A 13,076-nucleotide genomic window follows, 5' to 3' on the forward strand; every position below is an offset into this window, starting at 1 on the left:
TAAAATCCTCTCCCCTTTATTCAAGTCCAAGCAAGTCAGCTTTCAAAGGTGATCAAGGGAATTTAAGGGATAAACAAGTGGACACGAATGCAAGAAGAAGAAAACAAAAGTAGTTATCCATGTGGAGAATTCAGATAGTGGACCCTTAACTCCATCTTCATGTCTGGTAGCCCTGCTTGGACATCTGGGTACTGGGAGTCTCCGAAGCCCGGCGGTGCCTTGACTTCACTCTGTCCTCCAAATACGGACATGGGCGGGGCTCAGAGAGGAGGTGTGCTGTGACGAAGCTTCTCTATTTCCCTTTATTCATCAAGTTTCCTCTGACTGTTAAATCCCTCTGGTCTCTGAGCTCCAGCCTTCTACAGTTGGACACACCTGGCGGGTGCTTCAGGTAGGAAGCCACCTCTGTTGCCAGGACTTTCTTTGGGGAGGGAGTCTTGGTTTGACTGTGTTTTAGAAAATGCATCCATGGGGCTCCTGGGTGGCTCAGTGGGTTAAAGCCCCTGCCTTCGGCGCAGGTCATGATCCCAGGGTCCTGGGATCGAGCCCCGCATCGGGCTCTGCTCAGTGGGGAGACTGCTTCCTCCTCTCTCTCTCTGCCTGCCTCTCTGCTGACTTGTAATCTCTGTCAAATAAATAAATAAAAACCTTAAAAAAAAAAAGACAAAAGAAAATGCATCCATTTCTCTGGGACCTGAAGACTCTTGGCTTTCTGCTTCCTCCCTTGTGACCACCTATTCAATTCCGATCTCATAGGGGGCTGTGGTTGGTAACAAGGGGGCTACAGTCTTGTCACTTCCTCCTTTCACGCCTCTCCCTTTTTCGGGGGGGAAGAGGCTTGCATTTTCCCAGTCTAATGTTTATTGCTTTGCCCTCAAATGCTGTCTTCTGGAAAAATGCAGTATCAGCAGGCAGAGAACATACTAGAATGTCTGTATCGGAATGAACTCAGAGAACCTCAGGCCTGCAGGCGACTCAGGGGTCATATACTCTGTCTCCCTCCAGTGGCAGAGGAGAAAGCAGAAATCTGTAAAGGTAAAACAACCCCCTAAGGTCACGCAGCTTATTATTGATAAATCAGCATAGAGTGAGGACTGGATCCTACCCAGGATTGGTAACCTTCCAAAGGTCTTCAGACTGTTTTCTGGAGATCTTGGGAGTTCTGGGGGCCCCACCTTAGCAGCTATGTGGGTGGAAATGGCAGCACCCCTTCCTTCCCAGCAGATGAATTTTTGTTGGATTTACACGTTGGTCTTTCGGTGTGATTTTGCTTCAGCAAAACCTTTCACAATTTGGAAAAATATTTGAACACTGCTGATGGTTCTGTGGATGTTTAGGGGGAACAAGGATGGGGACTCCTCTCTAATGACGATGCTATGAAATCGACCTCAAAAGAAGTTCAAAATAGAGGAGAGGGAAGGGCTTCTCCTGTTGCCAAACCAACAGAGAAGCAAAGCTATTCTGATAACTATTCTCACATCCTTGATAAGTGATTTCAATCTGAGTTACTAAATCACATTTCTTTCTCTTGAATCTTTCGACTAGATTGATCCATGATTTTCTCAATGGAAAATCTATGGAATGACACTGATGAGTGGTATTACGATGAATTTGGAAATTTCAGTGGCACACCACCCACAGAAATATATGGTCCTTGTAGGATAGACACTGAGTCAGTCAACAAGTATGCAGTGGTGATCATCTACGCCCTGGTCTTCGTGCTGAGCCTGCTGGGAAACTCCCTAGTGATACTGGTTGTCCTATACAGTCGGCTCAGCCGCTCAGTCACTGACGTCTACCTGCTGAACTTGGCCATAGCCGACCTGCTCTTCGCCCTGACCTTGCCTATCTGGGCTGCCTCCAAGGTGAAAGGCTGGATCTTTGGCACACCCCTGTGCAAGGTGGTCTCGCTCCTGAAGGAAGTCAACTTCTACAGTGGTATCCTACTGCTGGCCTGCATCAGCATGGACCGCTACCTGGCCATCGTCCATGCCACACGCACACTGACCCAGAAGCGGCACTGGGTCAAGTTCATATGCTTAGGCATCTGGGCACTGTCCCTGATCCTGTCCCTGCCCATCTTCATCTTCCGCAGGGCCATCAATCCCCCCTACTCCAGCCCGGTCTGCTATGAGGACATAGGCGCCAATACCACGAGATTGCGGGTAGTGATGCGGGCCCTGCCCCAGACCTTCGGCTTCCTCGTGCCCTTGGCGGTCATGCTGTTCTGCTATGGACTCACCCTGCGTACGCTGTTCCAGGCCCAAATGGGGCAGAAGCACCGGGCCATGCGGGTCATCTTTGCCGTCGTGCTCGTCTTCCTGCTCTGCTGGCTGCCCTACAACCTGGTCCTGGTCGCAGACACCCTCATGAGGCTCCGGGTGATCGCGGAGACGTGCGAGCGCCGCAACGACATCGGCCGGGCCCTGGACGCCACCGAGATTCTGGGCTTCCTCCACAGCTGCCTCAATCCCTTCATCTACGCCTTCATCGGCCAGAAGTTTCGCCACGGACTCCTCAAGATCATGGCCTTCCACGGGCTCATCAGCAAGGAGTATTTGTCCAAGGACGGCAGGCCTTCCTTTGTTGGCTCTTCTTCAGCAAACACTTCTACCACCTTCTGAGCCCCTGGGCCCTGCTGGAGCGCCTCGGGGCACCTCCCGCACCGTTGGCATCCATCCCGAGCCTCATGGTTGTTTCCAGTCTCTGTGTCAAGGCAGCTCCCGGCTGTGGTTACAGGAAGCTACTGGGACCACGTCCTTTTCAGGCCCATTGGACGGTTTAGAAAGCCTGCCCTCGCTCCCCACGCCTCCCTATACTTCCTATGCCAGCTGCTAGAGCTCAGTCCACCCTAGCACTGAGCTCAAGCACTCTGGTGTCTGGGGCAGTTAAAGACATTCGAAAGGCATCCTTTCAGGTGACGACAGAAAGTTCCTATCACGGGGAGCCATTAGTGGCAAACAGCAGTCGCTGCTTTCCTGACTCTCCCTTTCTTGCTTGCTGGCAAAGCCCACCTCCCTTGAGGGAGGCCGAGAAGGACAGACACTCACTTTCCCAGACTCCCTTAGCGAGGAGAGGCCCTGTCATCCACTTCTGACTAGTAAGGTTTCAGGGCAATAGTGTGCTGGTGAAAAGAAGTCCGGGTTTGTAGCATTTACCAAGTTGCCTGCATCAGCATGTTCCCACCAGGGCGATGTCAAAGGTTTTCATGTGTTTAGCAACTAGCTCACAAAAATTTAGGAAATGAATGGGCTGCTTTCACAAGCAGGTACAAACTGGCTTCAGGACACCATTGCTTAAGAGGAAGTCTGCTGGGTCCAGGGACTCCTGGGAAGTATTCCTGATTTAAAAAGAGAGAGAGGCACACACACCCACATGTCCTTGGTTCTTGCCTTTATGGTTCTTCCCAATATGGTTGTGGGATATGATGTGACAAAGAGGCGAAAATTGTGCTCAACACACTTGGGCAGATGGAGTGGATGAGAACAAAGAGCCCAGAAGGAGACCCAAGCAGAAATGGTCAATGATTTTCAACAAGGGTTCCCAAGACTATTCAGTGGGAGAAAGGATAGTTATTCAACACATGGTGCTTGGCAAACCAGTTATCCACATGCACAGGAATGAACCTAGTCCCTTTCCTCATACCATATACAAAAGTTAATTCAATATGAGTCAAATACCTAATGATAAAAGCTGAATCTATAAAACTCTTGGGAGAAAACATAAGGAAAAGCTTCCTTTGGTTTGAGGTTGGAGATGGAGAGAAGTTCAGAGATGAGCTTTAGATCAAGGTTGAGAGTAGATCCAGGGATGAGGTTAGAGTTAGATGTGATGTGGCCGGGAGCCGGAGATGTGGTGGCAGTTTGGGACAGGTCAGAAAAGGATGGGTATCGGGAATAGAGGGAGATCCAGAATAGGGAGAAGCTGGGGCTGGGGTTAGTGAGATTCAGGGAGGCGCAATGGGGTTGGGACCAAGTATGGATGAGGTGTAGGAACGGCATGAGTGTGTGAGTGTGGTGGGTCTCTGGGAGAGATGTCAGAACTGGAGTGAATGTTAGAGGCTACTGTTGTAGTCCAGTTAGTGGCTGGAGCAAAAAGACATCACTGGTAGAGTCACCATTTTCTGGGGAACATTGTCTAAGGTGCTTTTCTGGGCACCAGGATGGTGGTACCTTGGCTGTCCAGCCAAGGGTCTCCAAGTGGTTTGATGAGAAAGGAGTTAGGGCTCAAGCCCTAAGAGGTAGATCTGATTCAGGAAAGAAGCTGGAAGAATGCAGAAGTCCAGGGAGGAAGGCTGGCAAATGGGTCTTGGAATCTTCCTTTCTTTTCCTCCTTCCCCTAATTTCCTTCCACCTCTCAACTGCGAGCTTAAATGCCCATCGTCCTCCACCTTCTGCTGTCCCAAAGATGACTCTGTCAGGGGCTTCAGTAAGTGAATATGGATCCATATTGGGTCTGGGGAAACACAAATGACTCAAATACATCTGAAAAGATGCTTGGCCTCACTAGTAACCTGGGAAATGAGAATCGAAGACCAATAAAATAATTTGGAATTGTTTTAAACAGGGAGGGATATATAGTTGATTCTCAAACGAATTGTGTGGGTCCACTGATAATGTGGATTTTTAAAATAAATACAGTAGTATAAACCTAGTTTCATCCTGATTTTTAAAAACTTTAAAGGCAATCTACTCCTCCAACATGGGGCTTGCACTCCCGACCCCAAGACCCATGGCATGGCCCACTGACTGAGTCAAGTGCCCCTTCATGATTTTCTCCAGGTCACTCTATTGTAAGAATATAGTATATAGAACATACAAAATATGTGTTCATCTATGTATGTTATTGGTAAGGATTCTGGTCAACAGGAAGCTGTTAACACTTAAGTTTTTGGGGAGTCAAGAGTATACATACAGATTTTCGATGATGTGGTGGGGTCCATGTCCCTAACTTTCTGTTGTTTAAGGGTCAACTGTAGTCAGAACTCTCTTTGAACAAAGGCAACATTGTTCCATTAGAGTTTCAGTGCAATGTGTAATTCTCCAGTAGAGCTCAATACATAAATGATTGGGTTTCAGATCTGTAACAATGTTGGGATGTGGGTGCTGAAATAACAGGGAGTCCTGAAATATCAAAAGCAAGTGTTTCAACTACTAGATAGGGCAAGGTCAAGGAGATGGTTCATCTCAGAGAGGGGATCGATGTCCAGGGTGAGGTTGGGATCAGGGATGGGATGTATCTTGGCAGGGAACTGGGGTGTCAGAGATGGTAGTGAGCCAGGGATAGGACTAGGTTAAGGATGTGGGGAACCTCAATGATAGAGTCGGGGACAAGGATTGGGATGTGAATGTATGTTCTGTTTGGTGCTTGCTGTTCGTAAGTTTTGAAAATTTGATTTGGGAGCACCTGGCTAGCTTGCTGGAAAGAGTATGTGACTCTTGATCTCAGGGTGGTGAGTTTGAGCCCCACCTTGGGTGTAGAGAATACTAAAAATGAATGAATGAGTGAACGAGCTTAAAAAAATAAATTATATAATGTTTTTAAAAAAAGAAAATTTTTTTGTAGGCTAGGTTAACATTTTCCAGACTCCATGTAATTATGTTGAAATATACTATTTTCTCCTACACTAGTTATCTGTCTGACAAACTGTGGCCCCTCACCATCCATTGCCCAGTCCAGTGGCCTGTTTTTACTGGTTCCAGCAAAAAAGATTAACTGAGAGTCCAGGTTTTATTCCATAGGGGTTTCCCTGCAACTTGCATTTGAACTAGGGAATTTCAGAGGAAATGAAATGACTACCTCCTCTTTGGTCTAAGGGTCTTTCCTGAGATGTGTCTTCTCTGAGATGACCACTAACTGAAAAATCATGATGGATGACAGACTTTGCTGTTTCCACGCGGAAGATGGAGTGGCCAAAGATCTCTGGGTTTGGTCCTTCTAGAAAGCCACACGTGGCTAATGGTTATGTTCTCACCACAGTTGCTTTTATGTATCCTGGGACTCTGTTTTTAAACTCAAGATCCTTTTTCCAGCCTTGAGAGTAAACATGAACTTAAGAATTAAAAATGTATAAAAGAAACAGAATTTTTTCAGACTTTCTTAAATTAGTTTTTTAATCAAAATATTTCATGTACATTGTTTAAAAAAGTGAAATAGTTTTATTAAGCTTATAGTGAACATCAGCAGCAACCCTCTTGCCACACTCCCTGCAGAGAAGGAAACAACTTTCAACTCTGATAGTTGTTTCATTTAATAGTGGTGTACATATTTCTAAATATGCTTATTCAGCTGGCTTTTGATTTTTTTCTTCCAGTTTTAGATATCATTTATTGACTTTCTCCTTTAGCTTCTGAGGATTTAACACTTTTTCAAACTCTCTCGGGCAATTACTCCTGTTCAAGCAAATACTGCCTCTCCCATTCTCCCAGGACAGATAACTATGTTTTTTGGTTAAATCAACATTCAATGTTTTTGTTATAATGACTATATAAGAAATAATTCACAGTTGGATACAATGTTTGCATTTCCTTTCTTTGTATAAGTTCTGTCTTCCCTGGAATTAACAATAGGATTTTTTAAAAAAATATTTTATTTATTTATTTGACAGAGAGAGATCACAAGTAGATGGAGAGAGAGGCAGGCAGAGAGAGAGAGAGGGAAGCAGGCTCCCTGCTGAGCAGAGAGCCCTTGACATGGGACTCGATCCCAGGACCCTGAGATCATGACCTGAGCCGAAGGCAGCGGCTTAACCCACTGAGCCACCCAGGCGCCCAACAATAGGATTTTCATCATTACTTTTTATTACATCATTTACATCATTCTCAAATGTCTCCCTGAATACCTTCACATTCATCAGATAGTCTATATGTATTTTTTTTCTTTCTTGGACACCTCTCTCTAGAGCCTTCATAGTCCTGTTTTCAACCGAGACAGGTTACTCTTCAGACCTATGCTTTTTTTTTTTTTTTTCTAAATTGCTTTAACTACATTACCAGATTAATTTTAGAATCTGATAGCCAATTTCTATATTATCCTACTTGGATTTTAATTTGGTTTATGTTGAATCTGCAGATCAATTTGGAGAAAGCTGATATCTGAACAATATCGAGTTTTCCAATCCATAGCATGGTATCTTTATCCACTTTTTCTCATCTCTAATTTATCTAGGCAATGTTTTGTAGTTTTCAGTACACAGATCTTGTACATGTTCTTAAGTTTATCCCTAAGTATTTTGTAGTTATTTGGATGTTATTATAAATAGTATTTAAAGTTTTTTTTTCAGGTTTGGTTGTGTTTTTTGTTGTTGTTGTTTGTTTGTTTGTTTTGTTTTTTTTTGCCAGTGTATAGAAGTATAATTGAGTTCTATGTATTGATCTTGTATTCCAGGAGCTCAGGAAATTCTCTTATTAGTTCTAGTGGTTTTATTTCTAAAGATCCTTTTGGGTTTTATACGTAGATAATCATGTCATCTGAGAATAAAGACAGTTGTGTTTTTTACTTTTTAAAATGTCTTTTATTTATTTATTTATTTACTGCCTTAATTCGTTGGCTCTAGTATCTCCAGTACCTCCAGGTACCCTCTAGTACAATACTAAAAAGAAGTTGTGAAAGTGAACATCCTTGTCCCGTTTCCAGTCTTTGGAGTAAGCATTCAGTCTTTATTAAGTCCTGAGGTTAACCTTATGGCTAACCTTTATCAGGCTGACGAGGTTCCTCCCGTGAATGGGTGTTAAATCTTCCTCTTTCTTTAAGTGCTTACAGACTTTGTGACCAAAGGCAGATTACTGAGCTTCCCTTTACTACTTTATAAAATGTGGATAATAACAATGTTCAGCTATTTCTTATGGAGATTAAATTAAATAAGCACACATACACACCTATGACATTTAGAAGAATGCCTAGCATACAATAGGTACTATATAAATGTCATCAATAAACAGAAATATTTTGGTTTATCCTTTATTTTACTAGATTACTAGACTTTGGTAAGGAAGGATATATGGGAAGTAACTTTGGAGACCTTGAACTTCAAAAAAAAGCTTTAAAAAGAAAAAGATTTCATCTATTTATTTATTTATTTGGGGTAGAGAGAGAGGGAGGAGGAGCGAGAACAAACTGGAGTGGGGGGGGCAGAGGCAGAGGGAGAGGGAGAAGCAGACTCCTTGCTGAGCAGGGAGTCAGACGTGGGACTCGACCCCAGGACCCTGAGATCATGACCTGAGCCAAAGGCATATGGTTAACTGACTGAGCCACCCAGGTGCTGCCCCCAAAAGCTTTTATTCTACTCTTACACTTGATTGGTATTTTGGCTGAGTATTGAATTCTAGGTTGGAATTAATTTTCCTTCAGAATTTTTCTGTCTCTTAATTTCTTCTAGCTTCTAGGGTTGCTTTGAGACTGTTGATGCTATTCTAATTCTTGATCTGTTGTATGAGACTGACTCCTAGAAACTTTTAGGGGGCTCCTAGCTGGCTCAGTCGGTAGAGTATGTGACTCCTGCTCTCAGGGTTGTGAGTTCTAACCCCATGCTGGGTGTGGAGATTACTTAAAAAAGATAAACTTTTAGGATATTCTCTTTATCCTCTTAGTTTTAGAAATGCACAGTGATGTGCCTTGGTGGGGGCTCTTTTCTCATTCATTTTGCTGGTGAATCCTTTTAATCTGGAAACTCAGGTTCTGTGAAATTTTCTGGTATTATTTATTTGATAATTTTCTACCCTTCATTTTCTCTGTTTTCTTCTTTCTAGGATTCCATTTACTTGGGTGTTGAACTTCCCAAGGCTGATTCTCTAACTCAATTTTTATTATCACTTTGTCTGTTTTTCAGTATCTTCATCTTTCCACTTCACATGAAGTTACTCTTAACTTTATTGTCCAACCTGTTAATTGGAATGTAACATTTTTTATATCATATTTTGAATTTCTAGTAGGCTTTTTTTCTGTTCCCCAAGGTTCTCTGTTATAACATCCCTTTCTTACCTCATGGTTGCAATACTTCCTCTTATATTTCTGAGGATATTATGGTTTTTGTGAAGATTTCTTTGGCTTGCTTCATTGTCTCTATGTCTTTTCTCCTGGTCCAATAACATCTACTTTCTGATTTCTATTAAAAAAAAACTCTTACATTTTCTCTGCCCTTGTACATTGTGGGCTATGCCTTAAAAATCCTTTTAGTGTTGGGGCGCCTGGGTGGCTCAGTGGTTAGGCCATTGCCTTTGGCTTGGGTCGTGATCTCAGGGTCCTGGGATCGAGCCCCGCATCGGGCTCTCTGCTCAAGCAGGGAGCCTGCTTCCTCCTCTCTCTCTCTGCCTACTTGTGGTCTCTCTCTGTCAAATAAATAAATAAATCTTTAAAAAAAAAAAAACTCTTACATTTTCTCTGCCCTTGTACATTGTGGGCTATGCCTTAAAAATCCTTTTAGTGTTGGGGTGCCTGGGTGGCTCAGCTGGTTAAGCGACTTCGCTAAGATCATGCATGATCCCAGAGTCCTGGGCTTAAGCCCTGGAGCCCTGCTCTCCCTGTGCCATCCCCCCGTCTAGTGCCTGCTCTCTCTTGTTCTCTCTCTCTATATATATTAAATAAATAAATAAATAAAATCTTAAAAAAACTTTTTAGTGTCATTTTAGTGGATTTTTGAGGGGGAGCAGAGATAAAAACATTCTTTCAATCTTCCTTTTTTTTTTTTTTAGATAAAATTCCCCTGGATTTAAATATATATATACTTTTTAAAAAGTTTTACTTATTTATTTGACACAGAGAGAGATCACAAGTAGGCAGAGGGTGGGGTTGGGGGGCAGTAGGCTCCCTGCTGAGCAGAGAGCCTGATGGATGTGGGGCTCGATCCCAGGACCCTGAGATCATGACCTGAGCCAAAGGCAGAGGCTTAACCCACTGAGCCACCCAGGTGCCCCTTAAAAAAAAAAAAAAAAAAAAAAAAAAAATATATATATATATATATATATATATATATATATATATATATATTTATTTATTTTAAGGGCACAGTTGTATCATTCTGTTATATTCAGTTCCTCAGGTGTAAATTCTCCCATTTGTTATGTTGGAGGACTATTGTTTGTAGTAGTATTAGTTCTTTGTAATTCTTTGGAGTTCTTTGATTGTGAACTCATCTGTTGAAGAAAAAAATTTTTTTTTCCACATGGGAGTCTTGCATATATTTTAGGTTATGAAGAAGTCTACACAGGGACAGTGTCATGGCTCTCCTTGCTGGAGCTCTATTGGGTCTCAAAGTTCAGAGCACTTTTTGTTATTGTTATTGTTTCTTGGTCTTGGGTTTCCATACCATTTTAAAGGTCAGGTTTGTGTCCTCACCATTTGCTACTCAGGTTTGGGATTTGGGACTGTCTCCCAGGTGGCTCCCTTTCCCCTATGGCCTAGGGCAGGCAGCTCACCTTTGAGTCAGGTCTCAGAACTACCTGGTGTTCTATCTCGAGACAAGGGTGGGCCAACTCTTTTCCTGGTTCTTAGCCTTTCACTGGGAAACCTGTTCCAGTTCCCTGCTATGTGTGGGGTCTGTAGACCTGTTGCTTTACCATTCCCATCCTTGAGGTACATAATCAGTTCTAGCATCCTTCTGGGTTCCTCTGGATTTAACTTGTTCCTGAGAAGTCCAAACATTTCTAAGTTCCTTTCCCATCTGGCCCTTAGATTTCTCTCTCTCTCACCTTTTGCTTTTGATCTCAGGCATTTATTTCAAAACTTAAAAATACTTGTAAATTACCATATTTCTATGTAGAATGTGTGTGTGTGTGTCTGTGTGTGTGAGTGTGTGTGAGTGCTGTTTTTTCATGCCCCTCAGTCCACCATCATGATGATAGGGTATCAGTAAAAATTCAAATAACACACAAAATAAAAACAAAGTTTCCCTTCCTATTCTTTATTTCCTTTCCATTAAGATAAGCATTGCTAAAACTTTTTCCCATTACATCCATTTTTTCATTAAGTTTTCTTTTTTAAAAAATTTTTTTATTATTTTTTAAACAAATAATGTATTATTAGCCCCAGGGGTACAGGTCTGTGAATTGTCAGTCTTACACACTTCACAGCACTCACCATAGCCAATACATCTTAAATGTAAACCTGGAAAACACACGGATCAGATTTCTAGTTAACTCACAGTGTGAATGTGTATGCATGTGTTGGAGGTGAACGATATCACATTATCCCAGAATTATCACCCTCTTCTTTTAGCCAGGTTCAGATTGGGGGTGGGGGTGGGAGAAATAAGATAGAGAAGGTAAGTAGGAAGGTGCTTCTGAAGAAATCCAGTCACTTCCGACATGGGAAGAAGTTGTATTGCCCAACAGAAAGATGAGGCCACATCCGTACCTCTCTTGTTTCCCATGTTGTAAACAAGGCTGTCTTCCTGAAATAGCTGGCTGTGGTCCAGCTCTGAAAGTGTGGAGGGTGGAGGGGTAGAGGGAGAACAAGCATGCGGTGCTGCGTTCCCCACTTGGTCAATGTCCTGTACACTCCTCTTGGCTGGGACCCTGATGATACTTAGCATGTGCTATCCCCTGTGCACATTGGCCAACGGGTTTTAGAAAACATACATTAATGAGTAAGAATCCAATAACCAGTTAACTACATATCAAATGCTTACTATGCACCCAGCTTTGTGTTTGATCCTTGAGGTGAGGACATGCATAGTACACATGAAACTGAGCGGACAAAGGAAACTTATGAATGAAAGGAGAATGTGTGAAGGGTTCATGAAATTTTCTATAGTGTCATGGTGGCCAGAGCAGAGAGGTCTATCTGGATGTCCTAACATACCGCAAGTTCAATCTGAAGATATGGGGGGGGGGGTGTTTCTAATTAAATAAAAGAGAAAGAAAAGAAAAGAAAAGAAAGACTTAGCAGCTGTGTGACTTTGAATATTCACTAAAACCTTCTGAAACTCAGTTTCCTTTTTATTGAAATGAGGTCTGATTAGGTAAGCTCCCTTCCAGTTCCAGGAGGTGATCTAAATCTAAGAGTCTACTGAGATATACAAATGCATCCGTTATTTGTGCAGATGTAGAGTTCTATGACTTGATAAAATTTTTTTTATCTTTGCTCAGATCATGATCATTAGTGATTAGGTATATCACAGAAGGCCACTTCTTTGTGCTTTCCAGGAAGCTGCTGACCAGGCCTAACGTGAGGGGTTCCACAGAGTCCTCCCTTCTTTCTCCTGCTCTCCCCTCCTTTCTTCCTCCTTCCCTTCCAATACCTTTTTTTGTCATCTGTTGGCAATTCAGAGAGCCTGGGGTAGGCAGGCTCTCTGGAAAAAGGACAAATACCCCTAGGTGAGGGAAAGAGTTTTCTTTCAGTCACTAAGCCTAGAACAAGAATGATTGGAATCATTCCCTCACACAGAAGACTCTCCCTTTCTGAGCCATGAAGTACAGAGATTGACTTCTCAAGGTTACGAGAAGCTTGCACACCGCCATTTGACATGTCAGCTTAATCTGTCACTAACAGACGTGTCTGCTAATTGAAAACCTAATCTGTGACAGACACTGTGAAAGACACTTCTTACATTCATGATTTCATTTAATGCTCGCTGAGACTTTGTGGTAGCAATTACTATTATGCCCATTTTTCAGATGAGGGAAATAAGAGCCAAGGGGATTAAATACCTTGCTCAAGGCAACAGAGCAGCAGTTGTGGCAAAACTGGAGATTAAATCAAGGACTAAGGCTTTCAGAGTCTGAGCTCTCAACAGCTCATGGTAGTAGAGAAACCCTGCGGTAGAGCGAGAACCATGCTGGGGATCTGAGTCCAGCTGGGTCTTTGTCCATCATGACTTCTACGATCTTGAGCATGTAACTTAACTTCTCTGTCTCCTTGAAGGGATGTTAAAATTAGATGCTTATCAAGCTTCAAGGTTATATATGCCAGACTCTTGGAACAGACCAGGGCCTTGACATATGACAGACAGTGTTACCATAGTAGAGAGTCTTGGGAGGATGACTCAGCAGAAAAACTGGCAAATATCCCCAGACCTTCTAACTTTCATGGCAGTGCTTCCTGCATGATGTCACATGGGCAAGGGACTAATAGGAAAGTTG

The 13,076-nt window shown here is 42.9% G+C and overlaps 1 protein-coding gene across 1 annotated transcript; it reads left to right on the forward strand.

Annotated features, from left to right (window-relative positions):
- Positions 1-301: 301 nt before the first annotated feature.
- On the forward strand, positions 302-7,507 carry LOC309844102 (C-X-C chemokine receptor type 2-like). Its single transcript, XM_082690294.1, has 2 exons — positions 302-391; positions 1,546-7,507. The coding sequence occupies exon 2, from the start codon at positions 1,554-1,556 to the stop codon at positions 2,622-2,624; it is 1,071 nt and encodes a 356-aa protein (XP_082546420.1). The 5' UTR covers positions 302-391; positions 1,546-1,553; the 3' UTR covers positions 2,625-7,507.
- Positions 7,508-13,076: the final 5,569 nt, after the last annotated feature.

This window comes from Mustela nivalis, assembly GCF_964662115.1.
Source record: "Mustela nivalis genome assembly, chromosome: 11".
NCBI classification, from domain to species: Eukaryota; Metazoa; Chordata; class Mammalia; order Carnivora; family Mustelidae; genus Mustela; species Mustela nivalis.